The 27,091-nt window shown below is 44.7% G+C and overlaps 1 protein-coding gene and 1 pseudogene across 3 annotated transcripts; both read right to left on the bottom strand.

The window, feature by feature from the left end:
• Positions 1–27,059, bottom strand: MSANTD3 (Myb/SANT DNA binding domain containing 3). Of its 3 annotated transcripts, none has more exons than XM_046023191.1 (3): positions 26,828–27,059; positions 12,035–12,485; positions 1–3,500 (listed from the first exon to the last, which is right to left on the bottom strand). In XM_046023191.1, the coding sequence occupies exons 2-3, from the start codon at positions 12,450–12,452 to the stop codon at positions 3,091–3,093; spliced, it is 828 nt and encodes a 275-aa protein (XP_045879147.1). In that variant the 5' UTR covers positions 12,453–12,485; positions 26,828–27,059; the 3' UTR covers positions 1–3,090. The 3 variants fall into 3 exon arrangements, with proteins under 3 accessions (XP_045879147.1, XP_045879148.1, XP_045879149.1); XM_046023192.1 differs by lacking the exon at positions 26,828–27,059 and adding an exon at positions 26,674–26,787; XM_046023193.1 differs by lacking the exon at positions 26,828–27,059 and adding an exon at positions 26,311–26,477.
• LOC123953616 lies at positions 4,516–4,601 on the bottom strand (annotated as a pseudogene).
• Positions 27,060–27,091: the final 32 nt, after the last annotated feature.

Here is a 27,091-nt window from a genome sequence, read left to right on the forward strand (position 1 = left end):
CAGGACCTTGCATCTGGCAAAGGTTCGCCTCTTTCTGAATCTCCATCTGTCCAAATGCCAACTCTGAAGACTTAACTCAGATGCCACCTCCTCCAGGAGGCCTTCCTTCCTCCTGGAGGAGGTGGCATTTGCTCTGAGCTACAGATGCACTTGAAGACATGCGCTAACGAGGTACATGACAGCTGTGAACAAGTCTTACCTCCCCTACTGGCTGTGTCCGTGATTTGGCCGCGTGGGGGATTGTGAACTGTAATAAATTTGTCTATTCCCTACAGCACCTACCAAGAAATGCTTTCGCATTTCCATTTCAGGTAAGGAACTGCTCAACAGTGAAATGAACATGTATCTGTCCATGAATGGAGACACCAAAGTACACTATGGGTATGATCTGGCTCTCAGGACAAAACAAATCCTTGACAGAACTTTGAGGGATGGGACAAGGGCAGACAGGTGGGACCATTTGTTTTGGAATAGAGAGACCTGGGACAGAACTTCTCCTTTGCCATTTACTAGCTACTGGTCTGGTATAAGACGGTTCTTCTCTGAGCATCATTTCCTCACTTCTGCATGACCTCACAAGGTTAAGGATCAAATGAGGCACATCTGGGAGCTCTACACTACTGGTTCTCAATCCCAGTGATGTACCATAATCTCCAATGAAGTTTTCCAAAAATGTAGAGGACCAAGCCCCAACTTGGGTCAACAGAATCAGAATCTTCTGGGAGTGGGGCCAGGTGGGACTAGTTATTTACAAAATACTATTTCTAATGCATAGCCCAGGTTGAAAACTGTTATAAACTCATAAATACCATTAACAGTAGAGCAAGATGCTTTAGGCTTCTGGTTTCATTATCCTTTATTTGGTTAGGAATTAGTTCTGTTTTTATACTTTCATTATGTGTGTGAGCATTTTTTGTATTGTATTCTGCATAGTTGTGTTTAAGTGCTTAAGTGATAAATTCTGAGAGGATAATAACCAGCACACTGCTGTACACAACGTGTGCCTACCCCAATTGTGGGGGTGGGGGTGGGGAGAGAGTAAGTAAAAACTTCACAGAATCCTCTGAAACCTTGCTACACAGAAGTGTGCTGACCAGGCAGGCAGAGCTGGCATAACCTGGAAGCTTATAAGAAATGCAAAATCTCAGGTCCTACTCCAGAAGCTGCACATTAACAAGATTTCCAGATGGATCAGTAGGTGAAGCAAAGCAAAATTTCTCTCAGTTCACATCTGTGCTGAGGGTCTGCTGTTCCCTGCCCTAATCCTGAGGAGGTGGGAGGGCATGGAGAGTCAAGTCCTGTCTCCCATAAACCGTTTAGGCTTGAGACTTTATCGAGACGTGTCTTATCTAAAAGGTCCATTTGGTAAAAGCTAAATGAAGAACACAAATCCTTGCAAAAGGATCCTTCCTTTCAAAGACTAGTCTTCACACCTTTCCTTCAAATCACCAGTTCCTCTAAGGTATTTAAAATATGATCAGAGGAGAGAATGAACTGATATCCACGTAAGTTTTATACAGTGCTTCAATAACATGTATATGTTTATCTTACTGAACTTCTAGGTCCCAGGACCCAAAATTGTGAGGACAGGAAGCTGAGCCAATGCAGTAATCAATTCTTCCCTGTTGACCCACACCCTCTGGACAACTATGATATCAGCGGTACCCATCCAAGGCTCTGCAGACCATACCACAGTCAAGGACTGTGTCAAGCTGCAGCAGATTCTGAACATGATCTAGACCAACTTCCTCGTCATATGGACTGGAAAGACCAGAGCCACGGACTAAAAGGAGTTACCCCAGGTCACATAGCATACTGAGGCAGAGCCATGATCGGAATTCAGGCCCTGACTCCTAGCCCGACACTCCCTACAGAGCCTCTGCCACACATACTTTTCTTTCCCCACCACATGGCCTTGACATTTCATGCTCAGAAACTGCTGACCTGCCTTGGCAAGTGGTGTCACTTTGCTTGTTCCAGTGACTGCCATGCCCCATAGTCCCAGAACCGTTTTTAACACTAGCTACAGGAGAAGCTCTATCCCAACTCAACCAAAATATCCACTTGCTAATCTCTATTTCCAAGTATGGTGACAATGGGTTAAGAAGCCCAATGCTAACTGAGCAGTGCAAACTACACAGCATTATTCTTGGCTAGCACCATGAGCACGGTGAGGGAAGGGCCTTCCCCTAGGTGGCTGGAGATTAAAAACAGGGCACCCATTAACTCAGTAGTACAAAGTTGGGAGGATGCTACAGAGGAAAAGCAAAGACGAGCACAGTGGGGGAGGCAGCACCTTTGAAAAACATACGCAGTGTGACTATAAAATTGCAAGTCTTCTCTTTTTTAATAAAACAAACAGGACAGATCATAGAAATCTAAATGCACGTGTCTCCCTCAGAACAGTTACAGCCTTAGTTACAACAAAGCTACCAACTGTTGGAGCCACTATTTGCAAGCCCTCTTTGGGTGAAGGCCTTCAAAGGGGGTTTATGAGCCACATTAGAAAACATCCTTCCAAATGCTGGATGATTTAAAATCAGAAAAGCCACTCAAAGAATGACAGTGAAAACAAAATGAAACAAAAAACAAAAAAACAAAACCAAAACACAAAACAAGAGGTGCTGTGTGTGGTTCCCAGGGAGGTTCCCTAAAGACCTCCAGCCAGTTCTAAGCAACAGCCCCACAACGTGTGGCCTCCAGGGTCTTTCAGCTGCTTTCAACAGCAGCATGTTCTTTTGGATAGAAAAGTTCTGCTACTTAAAAAAAAAAAAATCAGCCACACTTCTGTATAGTCACACTTGCAATCTGATTAAAAAAATACAACAACACTCACACATGGTTCTTGTTATGAATTCTAATTAAGAGACATTACATTCAGAATTCTAGCACTCGTAGTGATCATTTTCAGGAGACTGGAACAGCTTCTTTGCCATTGGCAGGGGAGGCATGGGGTGCGGCCGTTTACCTGAACGTATTCTTAAATACGGGACTACAACCGCGCTAAGTTTCCTAGTCGTAGCTCTGTTATGAGGTCCTGCCCGCGAGCTGACGTTCCAGATCGCTTACAGGGGAGCCGTCCCCGCAGTCTTAGGGTGAATTGGGAAAGGGTCGGTTAAAGGAGGAGACAGGCCACTCCTTGGTGAAAGTTTGTAGTTTTCTTTCCCAATACATCTTCTTTTTATTGAGAACTTCCATTTTTATCCTGTGCTCCTCCTCTGCCATCTCACACTCCCGCTCTATCTGCTGGATTTTGGCCACATGCACCTCGTTCATTTGTATCAGCTGCAGCTGTAAGATGGACATTTGTTGATGGTGTTCTTCCTCATGCATCTTTTTTAAAGCACCTTCCTGAGAGGTTTTGCTCCTGTAGTGTTTATTGGCTGTGATTCTGACAGCCGAACACGAGGGTTCAGGTTGGGAGGTCCCCTCACACACTGGAAAATGTATGAACTCTTTCTCATCATCGCACAGTTCTCTATTTGAAACAGCAAATGATTCTGAAAAACAGTAGCAGAAAACACACGTTCAAAGATTTTACAGGCAGAGAGAAAATCGATCCTATTTCAAATGACAGGTCCCCCACCACTGGATGGAGCGTTGGCCTGCATGTCTACGGGCACCCTTGTCACACCTGACCTTTGAAAAACCCGCAAATCAAAACCAGCGTTCCCTTCAGAAGTCATGATATGGGGTTTTGTCCTGTCCTGTCCAGAACTGTGAACTCCGGGAACAGTGGTCCGAAACTGTGCTGATCAAGAACTGGAGACCGTGGCACAGTGATCTAAGTTCTCAGCGGAAGGAGTCAGCAGAAGACCACGCACGAGGCCAACAGTCGGTTTTCAGATTAAATTCTCCCTCAGTCTGACCTCCCTCTCTCAGTCTCTCACCCAGCTGTGAAGAAGTATTATGTTCAGTCCCACTGATCTGTTTCCTGGTCACAGGTCTTAACCCTGGATCTTGCAGATCTTACAGATGTTCCTGCATTCCTCGGTGTAACCTCCTCGCACACTATTCCTTGCTTTCCAGGGCCCCTCTTGCGTAGCCTCTCCCTAGCACTTAACAATCCCTGAAATTTCTTTATTAGCTTCTGCCCCGCGGCTCTCTGCTCAGTTTTCTGCACCTCCTCTCTGACCACTCCTTCTCGAGCCTCCTTCCAGGGCTCAGACTCGTGCTGCACCCACTTCTCACACCTTTAATATCCCCCTGGGCTTCCCATCTTTAGCTCTGTTGTCATTGCAACCTAAGTAACACTCATAATCTCATTCCAGCCTTCCTTTATCTTTCTGGCATTCTTCTTCAAAATACTCTCGATGCCCTGCAATCCTACCACAAACTTCACATTCTTTAAGGCCAAGCACTCTTTAAAAAAAAAAAAATGGAGCTCCTGGGTGGCTCAGTTGGTTAAGCAGTCATGACTCAGGTCATGGTCTCGGGGTCCTGGGATCGAGTCCTGAGTCAGGCTTTCCACTCAGTGGGAGTCTGCTTCTCCCTCTGCCTCTACCCCCTGATCTCTCTAATAGATAAAATATTTTTTCAATTAGCAATAATCGTGCCTCGGATAAACCTCATTGGCTACGATACTGCCACTGTGCAAAGCTTAGATAAAATATTTTTTTAAAAGTTAAAAAAACAAAGGCCAAGCTCTTTTTCACAATTCTGTCTCTGTTCTTCAGCCAGAGGTTGGGCTAACTATTCCTCTCTCTTCCCTCCCAGTCCCAGACCCTGTACTCACTCAAACCGACACTCTTGCTCCAGACTCTCCTTTTCAACCACCCCTCAAAACCCTTACTTCGTTCGAGATCCCTGAAACCCCAGATATCTCCTTTCTCCACGAGTACTCTACTGTTACGGCACTTACCGCATGACCATGCCTTATTCATTTCTTTAATCCTTGGGCACCAATTATTTTGCTTGGTATACAGAGGATGCCAGGTAAATATTTATTGGCTGAAGCTCTGAACCCAAAGGGAGAAGAGCTTATGGATACAAAAGGATGTCATTTTTGCTGGTGCCACGTTTGCACTAGTATTTTTATGGGACGACATTTTATCAATTAAGGAGTTTCATAAGAAAGATACTAATTCCAATAACCCATGGAGTTTTCCAGCTGTGACTCCAAGGCTTTCTTGGGAACCTTTATGTTTCCAATAATGAGAACTATCTCCTTGGAGAAAAATAATATCAATTTATTAACAGAGTTGATTACATTATTACGTCCACTCCATTATTCCAGAAGATGGGATGCCGGGAATGTTAACGGCTACTGGGGGAAACCTAACTCGTGATACTCTGTTAATAAAAGGAAAATGGCTACTGTTTAGATTATTTCACTCCAAGGGGTTAGGTAACAACCATAACTGGTCCCTAATTAAGATTAAGGGAAGGGTAGAAGTCTCGCTTCTGAAAGAGAAGGTTAAAAGTACTTCTGTGTCATCCAGAGATAGCGAAGATGTCTCCCTAGGAATCTTTCCCAACTCCGAGGGCTGTAGCCTTAATTGGATGTCCTTCCTTCCTGCTCCTGCTGCCTCCTGAGCCTACCTCTGGCAGAGCACTTGTTAAAACTGGTGGTTTAACCACGTCCCCTTCGGGTCTCTGAATACTTTGAAGACAGAACCTGTCTCTTACTCATCTTGTGGAGAACCCACCACAGGGCTTGGACGCTGCTGGCCATGTCAGAAACGTGCGGGAACGGACTGGCTGCAGTGGGTCACATTCCTTCCAACCCAGTACAACTGTGTAGACAGGGCAGTATCCTGAGCAGAGAGCCAAGGCGCAGGACAAGTGAATGGGAAAGGCTTCGCCCTGAGAATAGGGTCCCTCCGACGTGAACAACTGTAAAGAGGATGACCTCATCTGCTTTCCATCTCGTCTTAGATCTGAAAGTGTCTTCTTTGAACACTGGACGCAGAGAAATTTATTGGTACCTCTAGCCTCTTGTCTGTGATTCCATTCCAGAGGACAGTTTTGTATGTTCCTCTAAGTCTTTAAAGTTCATGCCCTCATGATGCTGCTCATCTCTCCCCATTTCTAAACGCTTGTTTTTAATTTCAACTATTACAGGCTTTAGGGGCCTGATGATGATGATGACAATGACGATGATGAAGGCAGCTACCTTTTCTGTATAGCTAACCAGGCACAGGCTAGTGCTTTGAAGTATCACCTCATTTAATCCTTACAACAACCTTCCGAGGGGGAGGTATTATGACAGAAAACCAAACACATTAGCCAAAGTCATTTCGCTAATTGAAAGAACCAGGACTCTAAACCAGGTCTTGCATGACTCCATCATCCAAGCTCAGCTGCTACGACACCCAGCCTCTCTCTAGTTCACTTGCTCAGCTGATCACTTATGCATCTTAAAAATGCTGCCTCCAAGTTGTATCCACTACAAAACACTCCATTATTAAGAACATGGGCACCTATTCCAAATTTTGACCTCCAAATTTGTTCTATAGAACTATGAAGATGAAGACAAGTATGGTCATGTCTGGGGGCAGAGAGATGACTCTACTTTCAAACTGTCTTTTTTAGTTTAAATGTGTGCTAACATAGAAATTTTAAAGAAAAAAAAATCCAGGCTCTTAAGAAAACTCTGGCAGAACCTGGGGCTTAAAACTAGAGGAACCTGATGGAGTTGTTAATTAACTTTCAAACAAATATTAGCTCCAATGAATGGAAGCTAGTGCTCAGATGGGGAGAATCTTCTCTTAATTGGAAAAAGACTGTCCTGGGAATGGCAACCTGCTGCAAACACATACCATGTAAACTCTCTCTCAGGTAAAACAAAGCCACCCGAAGTATAAAACAACTCAATATTGTGCAAAATGGATAGGAAGGCCTAAGGGCTTTCCGGGGAGCAGAGAACACTCAAGGACGCACTCTTCCACTTGGGCAATTTGAGTAAGTTTAGTATCAGCAGGAAATAACCTACTATAGCAGTAACCAGATGGAAAGGAGACTGTGTACAGGCCAATCCCCAGCTCTTCTCCACAGAACAAAGGAAAGAGGGCTGACTAGGAAAATAGATGAACAAGATGCAGTGAGTGCGTACTACAGAGTATGGTGCGTCAACTGAAAGAAACATATCTGTTTTACACATTGCAGTGGGGATAGATCTTGCAAACATTCTAAATGAGGGCGCCTGAGTGCTCAGATGGTTAAGCGACTGCCTTCGGGTCAGGTCATGATCTTCAGGTCCTGGGATCAAGCCACATATCAGGTTCCCAGCTCAGCAGAGAGTCTGCTGCTCCCTCTGCCTCTCCCCTATTTGTGCTCTCTCTGCCCCCCCCCAATAAATAAAAATAAAATCTTAAAAAAAAAAAAAAGCCATTCTAAATGAGGGGTGCCTGGGTGGCTCAGTCAGTTAAGTATCCAACTGCTGATTTTGGTTCAGGTCATGATCTCAGGGTCATGGGATCAAGTCCCATGATGGGCTCTGCACTCAGTGGGGAGTCTGCTAGAGTTTCTCTCTCTCCCTCTCCCCCTGCCCCCAAATATATAAATCTTTTTTGAAAAAATTCTGAATGAAAAACAAGGCAAAACAAAACAAAAAAAAGAGGAATGGTATCCACAGCATAATTTTCAATCTACGTAAATTTAAAATATATGCACTCAAAACACCAATGCCTGCTCTCAAGAACATGTGAGAGAATACACAAGCACACTGGACTGATTAGGAGGCAGAAGAAAAGAATGAACGTGGTTAATGGTGATAAGTAACAACAACCAAAAAAACATATAAGTAACACAAAAAAGGGGCTTTTCACAGACCAATGATGTTAATGTGCCATGAATAGAAATATAACTCAGTCCCTGTACTGGAGTTCCCACCCCAAAAGAAGAGGATTGGATTAAAAAATGATTAATAATGGAATTTATTAATAAATATTTACATTATTTAATTATAGTTTTGTATACCTATTTGCATTATTCGCTTATAGCTTTGTAATAGAGAAATAATAGCTATAATAGCATATGAAATTGAATAGAAGTTCTCTTAAAATAGTTGGGTACTACTTGAAAGCTTAGTTTTCTTTACCTTTTTTTTTTTGGAAAGCTTAGTGTTCTTAAATGTATTTGACATTTTGACATTTGGTCATCTTACCCTCCTTTTCACCCTAGCACATTCTGTTGGCTCCCTTAATTTGTTCTGCAAACCTGTTCCCCCAAGATAATGGGAGATACATGTCATAGCCAAATGATCACATATTATAAATCTATAGGGTACAAATTGTTTCAATATATTTAAGGGGAAAATGCTGGGTTTTTTGCAAATGCTTTCTTTAGTGTTAAATTTTAAGACTACGGTGTTCAAATACAGATGTACATCTCAAAAAAGTCAGATAAAGCTAAGAATATCCAGGGGATGGTGATCAAGATGACACAGCTGAAACCATCTCACACAAGAAATAGTTGGAGGGAGGCCTCTAGTGGAATACTGCCAGGCTCCATCCTGTTTGACAAATTTCAACAAGTCTCTAATCACCTAATTCTGCGAGAGGCACCCTGTAAGGTGTAAGAACAGCACTGTCCAATACAAATATAATACCAGCTACTTATGTAATTTAAAATTTTCTCATAGCCACCTTAAAAAAGTAAAAGGAGGTGAAACTAATTTAATATATTTTTTGTCCAATATATTTAAAGTACTCTCATTTCAACATATAATCAAAATAAAAATTATTAGGGGCACCTGGGTGGCTCAGTTGGGTTAAGCCTCTGCCTTTGGCTCAGGTCATGATCCCAGGGTACTGGGATCAAGCCCCGCATCGGGCTCTCTGCTCAGCGGGGAGCCTGCTTCCCCCCCACCCCTCTCTGCTTGCCTCTCTGTCTACTTGTGATCTCTTTCTGTCAAGTAAATAAATAAAATCTTTGAAAAAGAAAATAAAAAATAAAAATTATTAGTAAGATATTTTCCATTCTCTGTTTGGTATTATGTCTTCATGATACAGTATGTATACTTGGACCACATCTCAATTCAGTCTACCCACATTTTCAAGTGCTTACTAGCCTCTTGTGGCTTGTGGCTACTGTATTGGACAGCACAGGGTTAGGGATACTAACACACACACACACACACACACACACACACACACACACACAGTCTATGAGTCAAACAAAATCCACACCACAAAAAGGAAAGCCATATACTACTGAAAATTTTCAGCTTTTTCCCCACCAAGACCTAGAAGGAATAACTGACAATTAGAGCTTTCTTCCTCTTTCTTTTTTTTTTTTTTTTAAAGATTTATTTATTTATTTGACAGAGAGAGAGATCACAAGTAGGCAGAGAGGCAGGCAGAGAGAGGGGAAGGAATTTCTTCCTCTTTCTTGAAAGTAAGTTGAAATACAAAATGAGATAAACTCAGGCTGTTTTAATGTATAAAGAGAGTTCCAGCACCTTAACTACTCGTGTTAACAGATTACTTTGGATACACTTCCTAACTGACAAAGCACCATGGTACTCCACCACCCTCCAGATGTGACCTCGAAACAGCAAGAGTTAGCATAGGCTGCACTTTGACCATCACTAGCAAAAAGAGAAGTTTCCCATGTCGTATAGATACAAATACTCAATTTAAAATCAATCTCTTGGGGTGCCTGGGTGGCTCAGTGGGTTAAAGCCTCTGCCTTCGGCTCAGGTCATGGTCCCGGGGTTCTGGGATCGAGCCCCACATCGGGCTCTCTGCTCAGTAGGAAGCCTGCTTCCTCCTCTCTCTGTCTGCCTACTTGTGATCTCTGTCTGTCAAATAAATAAATAAAATCTTTAAAAATAAATAAATAAATAAATAAAATCAATCTCTTGGGGCACCTGGGTGGCTCAATTGGTTAAGTGACTGCCTTCGGGTCAGGTCATGATCCTGGAGTCCCAGGATCGAGTCCCAAATCGGGCTCCCTGCTCAGCAGGAAGTCTGCTTCTCCTGCTGACCTTTCTCGTCTCCTGCTCTCTCTCTCTTCCAAATAAATAAATAAAATCTTTAGGAAAAAAAAAATAGAATCAATCTCTTTTGCAAGTATGAGTGTTTAGAAATGTCACTGCAGAAGGACACTGAGAATCCATATTTATTCTTGCTAGAAATTTATAAATTGTGTTTATGAGTAAATGAATTACATCATTTCCTCTGAAAAGAAAAAAAAAAGTTTTTGGAATGAACTCACTCGATCCTACTCTAGAATTCAAAAATGGGGAAATAAGACTGTCCCCTTTAGAATAACCCTATGAAATCGATATACACTAATTCACAGCAAAGATTTGCAATGTTAACTGAAAGCTGTCTATCCCAGCATCTTTCCTGGCAACATCTCCCAAGGAACTAAATAATTCGAAACACAGCCCTGCTGATTCACCTGCCTCCCTCCCTCAGCATTACTCCCTTCACTGTCTGCACAGTATGAATGGCTCTGGGGCTGGGAGATGGACAGTGTCAATTAGCGGAGGGTCCCATCCACAACAAAAGTTAACGAGGAAGGGTAAGCGATAGAGTCACCTATCAACACTGTCTACCGGGAGGTACCCTGGCTTGGGAACTGAAGAATAAAAACTCACAAAGGGCCTCTCCACTGGCAAACAATACGTGAGGTTCATGGCACTATGGTCAGCCAACTGGCTCCCTGTACTTAATCTTGGTCAAATGATCAGCAAACAAATTTTTTATTATAATGTCGCGTCCCTGGATGATCTGCCTATCGTGGAAAAAAAATGTGCTAACTGAAAACATGTATTTGGTTCATATGGTTATTATTATCATCGTTTTCACTCTATATGGATAACATTCTTGGTTTTAGATAGTTTCTTGTGACTTATAATTAACCACTCCCACAGAGCTCAATCTAGCCTGGAGACACTAATTTCTCATCTTGCAAGCCAAAGTGCATAGTTTCCCTAGGCAAGAGCTTGCTGGGTCCTTGGAGCAACCCTCTGGCCTCCCCAAGAATATTCCTCTGCTTTAAGGTGTGTCTTCTGCAAACTGCAATGAATCATTATATAAACTGGCCATTCCTATCTTAAAGAAAACAAGAATTACTGGTAATTTATCTATATGCATTTCCACCCTCCCCTTGCCTAGAGACCCTTCAACGGCCCCTTTCTTCCAACCTCTCCAAGCTATGACAATCATATGACACATAGCATCCTTGCTTCCATGACAGTCTTTTCCTTCCCTAAAAATTCTGCATATTTTTTTCAATGAAAGCATATTAAAACTAAAATGAATATTTCCCAGAACTTCTCAAGTTGGTTGGAGTGCCACAAACCAAAACTGTGGATCACAATATTATAATGGGTTGGAATGCTGGTTTTTAATCTGGATGAATGCTAACAGATGTTTGCTATATTTGTCATAGTACTTAACTCTCAAGTTAGAACTAGTTCACTATTTTAATGCGGCCTCTGAGTAACTTAGTGCAGTACTCTGAGCATAATAGGTCCTAAAAAAAAACCACTTTTTGTAAAAAAATAAGTTTGAGTGACAGGGCACCTGGGTGGCTCAGTCGGTTAAGCATCAGACTCTTGTCAGGTCATGATCTCAGGGCTGCAGGATCCAGCCCCCCACTGGGCTCCCTGCTCAGCACGGAGTCTGCTTCCCTTCTCTCTTCCTGCTTGTGCTCAATCACTTTCTCTTTCTCTCTCCCCCTCTCTGTCAAATAAATATATAAAATCTTAAAAAAAAAATAAGTTTCATCGAATGAATATAAATTCTCAAAGAAATCCTCTTTGATAGAGATGACAGAGGTTGAGATAAGCAACGGAGGAACTTCGTTAGTAACCATATTAATACAGCCCCTTATCTTTCCTTCTTCATGATAAAGATGAGAGAGCCCTCGGGAACAAGGGTATCAACAAGTCCTTTGGCTATTCTGTACTTCTAGGACTTGCCGGTTCTACAGAATTTGGGGATGGTGAACTGGGAGGAATCAGGTTTGACCTGAGAGCTTCTCTTTCATAAACACCCTCGGAAAGCAGAGACTGTAAAGCGAATACGTGCAGCAGGTACCCGGCGAGAACGCGCGCGCTGGCCCGGGGAACCCATACCTGAGGCCGCGCCGTCGGGGTGGTATTCGGGCTCCTCCTCCGGGGGGCTCTGCAGGAAGTACAGCTGCTCGGGCAGCATGCTGGCGATCTTCTCCTTCCCCAGGACGTGGGTGCTCAGGAGAGGGCTGACGCTCCGTTTCACCTTCTCTCTCCTCTCATGGGCCATAATCTTTTTGGTCCGAGCCTTGATGTTCTCCCAGCACTTCTTCAGCTGCTTGAAATCCCGCAGCGACACGCTGGGCTGAGAGTTGTACTCGTGGGCGAGCGCCTGCCAGGTGCGCTGCTTGAGCGCAATAGTTCGCGCGTCGCTTTTCTTGCATTCCAGCACATACTTGTACTTTTCTACCAAAGCAAGCAGGATGCTCTTTTCCAACTCCGAGAAGTATTTGGCAGGTTTTATGATTTCGTTGTTTTGCATTTTCCACCCTATTTCTCCTGGCTGTCAGCTATCCTGTAAAAGGAAGTTTGAAACAATCGTTACCAACTCCCCCTTAGCTTAATCCCGACTTGACTCCCTGGCCTGAAACGCAGGACTTTTTCTCCCGTGAAGGACGGTCTCAAGAAAAATGTTTAGATGGTCACTAGAAGTGGGGTTTTACTTCAAAGAAGATGTTTCACGTAGGTCCTTAATTGTAGGGCTTGGCCACTCTGTGAATATCTTGCATGTAACTGCAAAAAAGAAAAGTTGTTGAACATCTACGTGGAACTGTTAATTTGTTCATTTATTTCTGCTCTATGTCAGGAAACTGACCATTCCCCATATTTACAATGTTAGGCTGCTTTCCAACTAAAACAGCTCTCTTGAAGTTTTGTCACAGCTGAAGACAAGAAAGGCCACAGTGTAACCAAATGGGGTGGATAACACAAACTGAGATTTCAGAATCATCAAGAGATCACCCCAAAAGACCTGACACTTCCATCACTATGTGACCTTAGACAGGGCAATGCTCCTAGAGGAATTTGTTTCTTCATCTTTAAAATGAGGGCTTGGAGTCTGTGATCCCTAAGGTCCGAGGGCCACTTTTAAGTGTACAGTCCCATGTAAATAATTAATATAATTTTAGAGGTAAAAGGGCCAAATAGTCCTCTTTTCAATTGAGGGACCTAAGGGCCAGTAAGTAGACTTCCCAAGATCATGAAGATGGCGCCTTGGGAAGTCAAGAATCTAGACTGTCCTAATAACTTAATAACCTGGTATTTTTTTTTTACACATCAAATATTCATTTTTATTATGGATATTCCTTTGAAGTTTTGTTCACATGTAATAACAGTAATCAATTGTATAATATTTATAATTTTTGAAATACTACATTTCTCCGTTATTTTTTAAGAGTAAGTCTACATACATTTTACATATTTAGTTTAAAAATAAATATGTGGAGTGCCTGGGTGGTTCAGTGGGTTAAGCCTCTGCCTTCGGCTCAGGTCATGATCTCAGGGTCCTGGGATTGAGCCCCACATCGGGCTCTCTGCTCAGCACGGAGCCTGTTTCCCCCTCTCTCTCTGCCTGCCTCTCTGCCTGCTTGTGATCTGTCTCTCTGTCAAATGAATAAATAAACTCTTTAAAAATAAATAAATAAATAAATAAATAAATAAATATGTAAGGGCGCCTGGATGGCTCGGTTGGCCAAGCATCCAACTCTTGATTTCTGCTCGTGTTGTGATCTCAGGATCATGAGATCAAGCCCCATGTCAGACTCCCTGCTCAGTGGGGAGTCTGCTTGGAATTCTCTCTCCCTCTCCCTCTACCTACCTTCTCTCTAAAATAGATAGATAAATCTCTAAAAAAAAAAAAAAGAAAAAATTTATTTAATACACATAAACTTAACTTGATAGCCATATACATAATGAAATTATTACTATAGTCAAGCTAATAAACATATCTCCTCACAGTTACCTTTTTTCTTTTTCTTTTTTAAGTAATCTCTATTATTATTTTTAAGTAATCTCTACACCTAACGAGGGGCTTGAACTTACAACCCCAAGATCGAAAATCACATGCTCTACCGATGAGCAGCTAGGCACCCCAACACAGTTACCATCTTTGTATGTGTGCTAAGAACACCTGGAACCTACTCTCTCAGTGTATTTCCAGTATTCACTACAGTATGATTCTCTATAGTACCCTTGTCAACTTCCCATTTCCCCCACTGTTATCCTCACTCTCTGGTAACCGTGTTTTACAATTGGCTGCTAGCAGTTCAAATAGTCTAATATTCTTAGTATCATTTCACAACTATCTCTTGGGCTCTTACCTTGGTTGTCTCCAAACTACTCAACAACCGTGACTTCCCTAGGTCATCTTACCATCCTCCCCAGTACTGACCGAGCATCTTTCACACAAAAGGTGCTTAGTAAATGTCTTACTCTTCTGAACCTATATGCCTTTTGTGACCCCACGTTTCCCATATCTCTTAATCACAGGAAGTTTCCTATGCAATTAATCTCTCAAATACATTATGGCAAGAATGCTGCTAAGCAACACTGAATACCGCAATAAAATGAGGGTTGCATGTTTCCCTTTGTGGAAAGGGCCAAGATACCTCAGTTCATATATCTTCCAAGCCTCTGATTTTTTAGAATAACAGGGAAGCATCAAGATTCTGATGATGTGGTCCATTTGAAACTGATCAGCTCATATCAAAAGAATTAGGAACCAACTTGAAAGGAATGAAACATGTGAACATCAACAAGGGTGACAGGTACACAAATACTCATTAAAATAATCTCTCCATCTTTGTGTATGTTTGAAAAGTTCCACAATAAAAAGTTAGGAGAAAAGGTGGTGACTTTTAAATAAACGGTATACTAATTTAAAATTATACCATTACAAGTCAACTATTCACACCCTAAGCCCGGGGAGGGGTTACTATAGTTATGAAGAGATGAAATCTGTTAGACCTGAGGCTAGAGAGGACCAGGCCGTATCTGAGAGCCTTGAGATTGAGGCCAAGGAGCATGGGCTTCCCATGAAGGCAACAGAACCCGATCAAAGTGTCTCACTTTGTACCACCTCATCCCAAAGTTAAGTTTAGACTGAAGTACTCATGTGAGTAGTGTCTCCACATACCAAGTATCCTGCCCCACATTCACTGTAGGGATATCAGTATCAGAGATTAAGAGATTTAGATACATGTTAAGGCTTGTTGGCCCTCAGGTCCTGGACAAAGCTAAACAATTTGGGGATATCTCTCTGTACCCCTAAAGTCCTAGGTCTGTATTTCAATCATGTTGGTCTAAAATCCCTAAATAACTAATTCCAGGCCCCTTCCTCCCCAAAGGCCCAACATTTTTGGCCTTCATCAATATCCCTATTCCCTATAAATCAACATTCCCTAAACAAATTAAATTAACATATACCTGCTACAATATAGCTCTTCTGTACTATCTCTTAACTACCAAGATATCTAAGCCCAACTGAATGTTCTTAAATTACACAGATCCTAGAGTAAATTCTGATCCCCCCATCCCAGCTTCTCTGCACCAGGAGATGTCAATATGCCTGCCTTCCCTTATACTCTCACTCTTTTTAAGAATCATTGCTTTGAAGTTGAAAAATCTGATTCGCAAATGAAAAAGGAATTGTTCCCTGTGTTTCTCTATTATGGGTAAATGCTATCTTATGTTTTTATGTATTTATATATTTTTTCTTTCTAAATGAATTTTTTTTTCTAACTACTTCTTCAAGATAAATTCCTAAAAAAGGAATCGTTGCCACAAAAGATGAAAACACTTAAGAACTCTGTTATGTCACGATCTGTCCTCCAGAAACAGTGTACCAGTTCACGTTCCTACTAATAGCACATGAGCACTTCTGTTTCCCTACTTCGTTTACTGGTGATGATAACATTTTTTTTTTGTATTCTATGCCAACTGTGGAGGTGAAAAATGTCACTTCACTGTTTAATGAAATATGAATTCCTGCTCTCAGGCAAATAAGTCACACTCTGAACAAAGTCCCTGTGATACTTGGTGGAGCTGAAATTACATGGAATTAATTTTAAGCAATAAAATGATTCTACCTTACAACGTATGCAGTACCACCAGCTGCCACCAGGTGGTGGTGACTTCGTGGGGAGTATATTGACCTTGTGACCAGTTGAGTCTCTAATAACTGCGGTAACAATAGCAGATAAATTTTTTTGCGTCCTTACTGTGGATCAGACACTATACTAAGTGCTTAATGTGCACTATATCATTTAATCCTCCCCAAAATAGCCCGGGACCCCATTTGTTACACCACAATATTTTCTATTAAAAAAAACAAACAAAAGCAAAAATAGGGCACCTGCGTGGCCCTGTCATTAAGCATCTGCCTTCCGCTCAGGTCATGATCCCAGGGTCCTGGAATGGACCCCGCATCGGGCTCCCTGCTTGGCGGGAAGCCTGCCTCTCCCGCTCCCACTCTTCCTGCTTGTGTTCCCTCTCTTGCTGCGCCTCTGTCAAATGAATAAATAAAATCTTTTAAAATTTTTTTTTAAAAGTTAAAAAAAAAAACTTTATTAAAGTACCAGAAGAAATTATACTACTGCTCTCAAAAGCAAATACTCAGAATTACCAACACCTGGGGACCATTAATAGCCTATTAACTAAACTGTTATTTAATCACTAGCTAAGTAAATCCAGAGTCACCAATTTGCTTCGCTTAATTTTGTAGAACAGCAGGCCACGCTGGGCCATGTGGTTGCACTCTGCAGGGCTGTAAAGGAATTCTGGTTTGACACAGCATACCCTAAAGTTCCCCTACGGATTCCCAGCAGCCTCATGAAGTAAGCAGTTCATTCCCACTAACCTATTCCATTTCCCAGATCAGAAAAGTGAGTCTCAGTAGCCTGCCCATGGCCACACAAAATGTTAAGTGGCAGGAACAAGATTCAAACCCAGATCCAGTGCCGTCACTGCTCTCCCACCCACTTAGTTCTCTTTCAGACCTGGTGGCGCTTGCATCCCTGCTCAAATTACATGTCAATCAGCAATCTAACTGTCAGCAGGCAAAGTTCCTAGAGTAGAGGGCCTCGAGAGGAGCTGTTCCTGCTTCGGTACATCTACTTTTGGTGGCTCTTGGCTCTTCCCCTCAACTTGCCCCATCACCTTGGCCTCCATGTCTCAAACCTAGGGCCCACAGCCACCTTGCCTCGAGGTGAACCACTGTCAGTCTCACCAGAGCTCTGAAATAACTTCTGTTGTTGATCCGATAAGAACGTTATGTTTGAAAAGTAACTGTTGAGGGGCGCCTGGGTAGCTCAGTGGGTTAAGCCCGAGCCTTCGGCTCAGGTCATGATCCTGGGGTCCTGGGATCAAGCCCCACATCAGGCTCTCTGCTCAGCAGGGACCCTGCTTCCCCCTCTCTCTCTGCCTGCCTCTGCCTACTTGTGATCTCTGTCTGTCAAATAAATAAATAAATAAAATCTTTAAAAAAAGAAAAGAAAAGTAACTGTTGAGATGATAGGGAGCTTCAAAATGGTCCACGCTTCAGGGGAACACTGCCATTCTGCTTGAGCACCAGACAGTCCAAGTAAACAAACACTTCCGTGGGGCACCTGGGTGGCTCAGTGGGTTAGGCCTCTGCCTTCAGCTCAAGTCATGATCTTGGGGTCCTGGGATCGAGCCCCGCATTGAGCTCTCTGCTCAGAGGGGAGCCTGCTTCCCCCACTCTCTCTCTGTCAAAAAAAAAAAAAATCTTTAAACAAACACTTCTCAAAGTAAGAGATCTCTCCAGGCAGAGCTTGTTAATAGAAACTTCGAGGCTGGAAAGCACATTCTAGCTTAAAACTACTCAGCAATGTCCATAACTGGTTACTGATGACAACAAGCCTTTCCGGCTGCCTCAGCTTTCGTTAGAGAAAGATGAGCCTTCCTCGCCCCTCAACTCTTCTCAATACAGATCATCTTTTCTGTCCACTGTTGTGCTGGACAACAGTGCTTGGTTGGTTGTAGCCCAACCCGCAGCCCAGTGACCTGCACAATAGTGGGCCTTCATTAAACATCTAAAGAATGAATACACATTGATATAGGCATTAAACTGCCTATCACGCACAGAATGAGTATCATACATGATAACAGTCTGTACATCAAAAGCTGCATTAAAGTAAAAATGGTCAGAAAAAAAAAATAGCAAAATCCAAATGCAATGAAAATGCCCCTCGGGCCAGCCAAAGACTCATAGCCAGGACTAAATAAGAGCAGGAATCCTATACCAAAAAAGAAGAGCAGAAACAGCACAATTCCCCAAACACAAACACTGACTAAACTACAAGAAGACTGTAATAAGTACATTTGATATGACTCTAAAACAAAAACCCATCTGTTATGGACTAAATGTATGTACACCCCCAAAATTCACATGTTGAAGTCCTAATCCCCAGGATGACTGTACTTAGAGACTGGGCCTTTAAGGAAGTACTCAAGGTTAAATAAGGTGATGAATCCCCAATTCAAGGGGATTTAGTGTCCTTGTAAGAGACATCAGAGAACATTCCCTTTCCCTTCTTCTCTCCCTCCTTCCTTCCTGCCCCCTTTCTCCCCTCTCTCTGTCTTCCCAAGGGCTCACAAAGAGGTCACGTGAATGCACAGAGGGCTGGCAGCAGCCTACAAGACTAGAGAAGCAGCTTCACTCAGAATGAAACTTACCTCACCCGCAGCTTGATCTTGGACTTCCCACCCTCCAGAAGTATGAGGAATGCCCTTCTGATGTTTAAGCCACCTAGTCTGTGGTATTTTATTATGGCAGTCCAAGCTGACTAATACACCATCTAATGAAATTTTAAGTCCACCAAGGGTCAATCTAAGTCCTAAAATTTGAGCAAAGACTAGAGCAACTTGGCTCTAAGATTTTACTTTCATTGCCTTTCATGGAAAAGGGAGTTCTCTGAAGTCAGTACTCAGAACAGGTACCAAGACTGAAGATGGGTAGTGCTGAGACCTGGGACAGGTGTCAGGATCTTTTAAACCTTAATGAATTCCTTTTTTTTTTTAATACTTTATTTATTTGACAGAGACAACACAAGCAGGGGGAGTAGGAGAGGGAGAAGCAGACTTCCCGCCAAGCAGGTAGCCCAATGCGGGGCTGGATCCCAGGACCCCAGGATCATGACCTGAGTGGAAGGCAGACGCTTCACGACTGAGCCACCCAGGCACCCCAAACCTTAATGAATTCCTGCACATGAAGTGAAGTGAAATAAACCAAGAAATGCAGAAAACCCAGGCTCAAATCCTGACTTCAGCACTCATCCGAGCTGTGTGACTTTGGCTAAGTCAATTAACCTCCAGTGCTTCATCTGTAAAATAAGGCTACAATCTTCTACTCTGCCTCACTCCACCCGCACAACTACTCTGCAATGGGAGTAAAGGAGAAGCACGGACTAAAGCTTCAATAACTTTTAGTTCTTTCTACCCCTTCCCCCATATTAAACTGCCTCCAAGGGCGCCTGGGGGCTCAGTTGGTTAAGCATCTGACTCTTGATTTCAGCTCAGGTAATGATCTTGGCGTCCTGGGACTATCCCCAGTCGGGTTCTGCGCTCAGTGTGGAGTCTGCTTGTCCCTCTCCCTTTGCCTTTCCCTCTGCTTGTGCTCTTCCTCTCCCCCTTCACTCTCTCAAATAAATTAATAAAAATCTTTAATAAAAAAAACACTTCCAAAAATACACTAGTGATGTCGGTGTTGGTGGTATAGTGGTGAGCATAGCTGCCTTCCAAAAATACACTAGTGGTCTATATACAAGATACACTCAGATACTTACTGGCTGTCATATTGCATAGACACACAATTCAACAAATGTGTCATGGACTCCTGCCAAAGGCTCTCTACTGTCCCAGACTATGTGGGAGACACAAAAACAAGCCGAACCCTGCAGCCTGAAAAGCAAGCTGGCCTGCAGAAACTGCTAACTATAAAGAAGCATGCTGAAACAGACACCGCAAAAGAGGATAAAGCACCTTGGGCCGTCAGAGGAGGGAAGAGCTTAATTTGCATTCTTCTTGAACAAGAGGACATTTGAGATGGACCTTTAAGAATGTACAGGATATGAACACAGAGTTGAAGGAGATCGTTCAGATAAATAATTGAGAAGGGCCTCAATGCTGAGTGGTGACAATGTGAATGGACAGGAGAAGGTGCACACCAGAGACTATTTCAAACCAAGGAATTACCAGGACATGTGTGTGTCCACACTAGGATGGGGCATGAGGAGGAAGCAGAGGATCCAGGAGCACCCACTCTTCGCAGGCATCAGAGAGAGCGGTGTTCCTTGGCATCGAGGAGGCCACAGTCCAATGAAGACCTAATGCCGTATAGCATCTTATAGGGCAGGCTAGTGACCAGGCAGGTGATAAGCACCGTGACAGAGATGAGCCCAGGGACACTAGGGCAGGATCCCCCTAGGATTGAGGGGCTCTAGATTAAGAGCCTTAATTCTTAGTAGAATAGACTGGATTAGAATTAGCACTGGAGCAAAGAGACTATGACTTGGGAAAGGCTGAGAGAAAGAACGCATAGCGGTGTGTGAGTGAGCTGAAGGAAATGCGGCAAGACGTTATGGGTGACCATTTTGCTCTCAAGAGGTGAAAGACCATTTCTTATCCTGGCCTGCTGACTGTCCCCCGACTCAGCATCCCCAAAACAACTTTTTTTCAAAGGGACATTGATCCTAACATGGTAAAATGAAAAGTCCAGGGGCTTCTGGGTCGTTCAGTCAGTTAAGCATCTGCCTTCTGCTCAGGTCACATCCCAGTCCTGGGATCCAGTCCTGCATGGGGCTCCCTGCTGGGCGAAGAGTCGGCTTCTCTCTCTGCTCCTTCCCCTCCCTCTGCTCATGCTCACTTACTCTAAATAAAATCTTAAAAAAAAAAAAAAACCACCAAAAAACTCAAAAGTCCAGTCTTCTTACAGATGAGGAAATTGGGGCTCAGAGCCAAAGTGGGGGCTTCCTGGGTTTCCAGTAGAGAGGAGGACTTAAAAGCAAAGCTTCCTCATTTGCTTTCAACATCTCCTCTTGGAAGCTTCTCACAGTCAGGAGACCCTTTTGAGAGGTACCCTCAAGCCTTCCCTACTATCCCATTTAGGAACTCAAAGGGCACTGCTCTCAACTCCAACATTAAATGTATTAAATGTGCGACATAAGGCAGTCCCCTTTCCTCCCTGTCGGGTCTCATCTCTAAATTATAAAGCTAAAGTGGGTGTTCTCTAAAGTCCCACCCAGTGCTGGCCGTCCATGATACCTCTGCGGCTATGACGGTTTTCCTGTGACCTAATTTCCACATTTCTCTGCCAAATATGCAGAGATGGTATCTTCTCATTATTTATGAAGCTGGTGGCACTACTGGCCAGTGGGACAGAACACTGCCACAGAATGACGTGATCTCAGCACGTTAGACCGCAGAAGGCCCACACACAGGTTTAATCTAGAGGCTGAGTAGTTCCAAGTGAAATGTTGAAAGCATTCGGATCTCGTCATTACTGTGGCCCCAGCAAACTGAAGAGGGCCTGGTACACAGAAAGCACTTGATATATATTTGTGGAATATATGATGAAACTAACCTGCTTGCCATTTGCATTTTTTACTAATTATATCTAGTTTTTCTACCATCTAAAACTTCTCCTTTGACAGAGGATTTATAACAAATTACTTCTGGCTTCTTCTTGTAAATGCTATTGTACTGTATGCCAAAAGTTTTTTAAAGATTTTATTTATTTGGTAGAGAGAAATGAGAGAGAGAGTGAGCAGGAGGGAGAGGGAGAGAGACTCTGAAGCGGACTGCACTGAGCGCAGAGCCCAATGCAGGGCTCGATCCGAAGACCTCGAGAGTGTGTCCTGAGGTGAAACCAAGAGTCGGAGGCTTAACTCAGGCACCCCAGTATGTCAAATTTTTAAGAGTTGCACTACCACAATGATGACTTCATGACTTCATTTTATGCAAAGGTAGGAGTAATCGGACATTCCCGTGCCTGTGCCCACCTTCCCATATACCTACTCTGGAAAGGTCAGACCTGACCACCCAGGATGGCCACTCACCTGTGCCCTCTCCACCACCCTTCCTTCCTTCAGAGGCCTCTGCAGTCTTAAACCTTAAAATGAACTTGCTTCCTCTAATGCTCTCCCTCCTCTTCCCCTTTACTGCCCATCCCAGGCGGCTTTGTAACTTGGAAGTGTTTATTTTTACCATCTGTGTCTGAGTGTGACTGTGTGCAGAACCAGCCTTGTGGTGAAGGCAAGAGCTCCCACCTCCTGTCCTTCCACACTCACATCTTCCCCTCTAGACCCAATGAAGGTTCTTAGAAGTCCCCACCCCACCCTTCCCTCACACTATGGCTCCATCCTAAACCATCTCCCAATCTCAACCCCAAGCTCCCTGATATTTCCTTGGAATAATTTATGAAGTATCCTCTGCAGAAAGCGCTTTTCAACTCCAGCAACACTCCTTGCTTAGCAGTACTCTCTCCTCCCCTCCCACGGCTTCAGAACCAGCGGGGGCGCTCACTCCGACTCTGGCCCAGGGGTCCCAAGTATTTACTCCTTCTGCAGCACTCAGAATTACTCTGTACCACAATCTATCCATGTTCTCAAGGCCTGCCACTGTTGAGGGTGAATTTCTGAGACTTGGAATTACGTTTCATTTGTATTTTTAGCACACAGTAGATTTTCAGTGTAAGAATGTAAGGGTGTCAGGGAGATCCTCTCTCCCCAGCCCCATTCTCTCTCCTCAGCACCACACACAACCCCACTTGTCCACCAGCCACCTCTGTCTAGCTGTCCATGTGGGCACCTCAGAAACCACCAATTCTTTTTTTTTTTTTTAAGATTTATTTATTCGTTTGAGACAGGGTCTGGGGGCGGAACACAGAGTGGGGGAATCTCAAGCAGATTCCTTGCGGAGCGTAACCTAGGGCTCAATCCCACAACTTTGAGATCATGATCTGAACTGGAACCAAGAATTGGCCGCTTAACAGACTGAGTCACCCAGGTGCCCTGAAGTCCAATTCTTCATGGCCAAAAGCAAACAAACTGTTCTCCGACTCTCAAAACTCTTGATTTCTGATGATTTCAGCCACCTTAATGTGACCCAAAGCAGAAAATTCAGCATGTTCTTCCCTCACAGGTAACCAATCATTAAGACCTCCTGTATGTTCTACCTCAGTATTTATTACCTCCTCTCTTATCCTTATTGCCTCATATTTCTGAGGTCAGGCCCTGGTCTCCCAAAATGACCTGTCAACTTCCAGCCCCTCTTCCACATAACTACCAAAGGGCTCTCCCTAAAACACAGCAATCATGCCCCAGTCCAGCAGATAAACCTCTTCCATCTCCTGCATTCCTCAGTGATCAAGTCCAAACTCCGCACATAGCATCCAAGGCCTTTCCAGATCTGTGCCCTGCTGTCCCATGCCAGCCTCCTCCTTCCATGTATTTTTCAACCCCGCAGAACAAACTCACCTTTATGCCCTTGAACCTGCTCTGTTCTCATGACTCTGTACATGGGGTTTCCTCTGGCTGGAATCTTTTACTCCAAGGTCCACCAAGGGCTCATTTTCTGTGTTTCTTATTATTTTTTCTTTTTTTACAATTTTATTTTTACATAAGCTCTATACCCAACATGGGGCTCAAACCCACAACCCTAAGATCAAGAGTCATATGCACCCCCCCCAAGGACTCATTTTCATCCCTCTAGGTCCAACTCTTGTGACCTTTTTGTGATGGTTCTTCAACTGATGCCTGGGGTGTTACGTTTATTTACAATAGCTTCCTTCTAAAATGAGTTTTAGGTAGCTTATAAAGTATGCACACACTGCAGCTGGACTTTTTTTTTTTTTTTTTTAAAAGAAAGATATCAGGGCAAATCAAGGCAGAGGTTAAAAAAAAAAGAAGAAGGGACGCCTGGGTGGCTCAGTGGGTTAAAGCCTCTGCCTTTGGCTCAGGTCATGATCCCAGCGTCCTGGGATCGAGCCCCGCGTTGGGCTCTCTGCTTAGCAGGGAGCCAGCTTCTTCCTAGCTCTCTGCCTGCTTCTCTGCCTACTTGTAATCTCTGTCCGTCAAATAAATAAAATCTTTAAAAAATAAAAATAAAAAAAAGAAGAAGTTAGGAGGTGGTGTAGCACTCAAAATCTCTATCATAGGGGCACCTGGGTGGCTCAGTCGTTAAGTGTCTGCCTTCAGCTCAGGCCATGATCTCAGGGTCCTGGGATCGAGCCCCACATTGGGCTCCCTGCTCAGCGGGAAGCCTGCTTCTCCCTCTCCCACTCCCACTGCTTGTGTTCCCTCTCTCACTGTGTCTCTCTCTGTCAAATACATAAATCTTTAAAAAAAAAATCTCTATCATAAAACCTCATACCCTTCTTGTTAGAGGTAATCTGGCCCCGAGTTTTCTATCCAGAATGAATTAGTTAGTCTTCTGTGAGCTCACCGCCAGTTGTATCTGACTATACTGGAGCCTTCCCATATTTTTTGTAATGGGCTCTTTGTGTCCATCTCCCTCAACGGACTGGGAAATTCATAAGGGAATACATAATTTCTGACTCATCTCTGTATCCCCCAGCAAGAAGCATATGACTCAGCAGACAACGGGTGCTGGGCAGACATTTGTTGAATGAATGTCACCATGGACAGAGAAGAAGGTACTAGTGTTGGCTGAGCTCCCTACCAGGCATTTGAAAGACATTGTTTTTATCCTCATAAAAAATTGCATGGCTGATAAATGGCAGAGCCAGGATTTGAACCCCAAACTGTCTCTCTTTCCAAAGCAGCTTCATTTTCCACTGTGTTCACTGCTACCTATGTTCACCTTCACTAGGCACCCAAATACCTGCTCCGCCAAGGCCTGGTTTTAAAAGAACCCTTCTCCAGAAGCCTTTCCTACTTACTCAGGAGAAAAGTCAGCCTCAATCCAGCCCAGACCTACCTTCCACAACAAGTAAGAAATGGCCACAAATGGGGAGAGGGAAGAGTGCCTTCTTGTAGGTGAGAACCAAGCAGGCTGCATTGGTATTTTGCTGATGGTGTTGTGAAGTCCTCAGCTCCCCTTTCCAGTCCCTTTCCTAGGGGTACAGTCCCTAGGCCCTCCTGCCTCTCTCTGCCTTCTTTAGGGTCCGAAGCCTTCCATTCTCCCCAATCCAAACTGAACCCCAAAATAATTTCCTAATGCCCACAGCTCCTCTAACCAAATGAACTGTTTTCAAAATATACTCCTTCATTATGTCAGGCAGGCCTTTGTCAACCTTTAGGGTCCATGAGTATCCCAATCTCCTCAATCACATGAAAAGAATTTCATGAATCACAAGAAGGGACAATGACATTTTGGGAAGAGTCTGGTTCTCAACCCATCTGAATATTTTTGGGGTGACCTGGGAGTAAGAAAAGACAACCTGTGATCTCATCCCAGCATCCCTTCCCCCTCCCCCAGGCAGGATGCCTGGTCTCTAAGGGCAGGAGGGAATTCTGGTCCAGAAGGCTTCTGGAGTGGTGAACCCTGGTCTCTTCCTCAACATCTTCCAGAGCTTCAGAATTCTTCCCTCTCTCCCCCTCCACAGTCCTCCCCTTTTCCCTCGGTCATCCCAAACTCCCCTAACAGTCCTCAACCATAAAACTCAGGAACGATGGTTTTGAATTCATATTCAACAATTTCCTTGGTAACACAACCTCCCATCTGAGGTGCTGAAATCCACATCCCTGGCCATGATATTTTTCTACCTCATTTTAAATTTTTTTTTTTTTTCTTTTTTACAGATAGAGAGAGAGAGAGAGAGAGATTACAAGTAGGCAGAGCAGCAGCCAGAGAGGGGAGGAAGCAGGCTCCCCGCCAAGCAGAGAGCCCGATACGGGGCTCGATCCCAGAGACCCTGAGATCATGACCCGAGCTGAAGGCAGAGGCTTAACCCACTGAGCCACCCAGGCGCCCCTCTACCTCATTTTAAATGTGTGACAAATAGATCCCTGCGTCCTATAACCCCTCTCCTGTACTGCAGAAAACATTTGTAATCTTAAATGTTACCACATCTAAGAAACAACCAATCTCCTGAATTGGAGCAGGGACGCTAAATAAATCCTTCACTGTTTCCTACTCATAAAGAAAGATTATTCGGGCAATGTACAGTAGCTACCTCATAGCGCCGGTGTGATGATTTAGATAACTCATGTCAACTGTTTAGTACCTGGGGCCTGGTACAGAGAAAGTGCTCAAAATTTAGCTATGATCATTTATGTACATTATCTCTCACAATAGTGCCAGGGGGTAGTACTACAGAATGCACTTCCCCGAAACACCCCCTCCACCGTACCCCCACTCACAGTAACAGCAGCCCCAGGCTCGGAGTAAAGAAGCTTTCCCAAGGTCAGGCGGGCACCGATGTGGTGTTCGGCCCTCGGGCTGTGACTGAGGGACCCCTCCCATGACACCCCCAGACGGGGTACTGGGGGCCGTAAAGGAGACAAGTATGGAAGAGCGCCGAGCACAGTGCCTGGCAAACAGCGGGGACCCGGGGCTGGGAAGACCCGGGCACTGCGGTCGCCTGGACTCCTCCCCAGCGGCTCCCCCCGGCCCGGGGGCGGGGGCAAGGGGGCAGAGTCCCCCCCCCAGCCTTGGGTGCGCCGCCTAATCTCCCCGAGGTCCGCGCCCTGGGGCTTTGTACGCCGCAGGCCGGCCCCACTCACCGAGTCCCATCGCGGCGCGCAGAGGCGGCCTCCCGGCCTGCGGGGCAGGGGTCGCGGCGCCTCGGCCCGGAAGCCCGCCTTGCCGGCCCGCGGCCCCCGCACGCCGGGCCCGCGCCCCCACGCCCGCCCGGCTGCTGCCCGGGGAGCCTCCTACCTGCAGCGGCGGCGCGGCGGCCGCGGCGACCGGGGGAGGGGCCGGCGAGGCCCGAGCGCGGACGGCCTCGGCTCCTCTCACAGGCGGGGCGGCCGGGAGGGCCGGGAGGGCCGCGGGCTCCGGAGCGCCGGGCGGCGGCGGTGGCGCGCCCCCGGCCGGCCAGGCCCCGCCGCGCGCGCCGCGGCCACAAAGCCCGGGAGCCGCCGCCCCCTCGTGGGCCGACCGCCGGCTGCGGGTCCGTCGGCGCGGAGCAGGGCGGGAGCG

This window comes from Meles meles, chromosome 11 (assembly GCF_922984935.1).
Source record: "Meles meles chromosome 11, mMelMel3.1 paternal haplotype, whole genome shotgun sequence".
NCBI classification, from domain to species: domain Eukaryota; kingdom Metazoa; phylum Chordata; class Mammalia; order Carnivora; family Mustelidae; genus Meles; species Meles meles.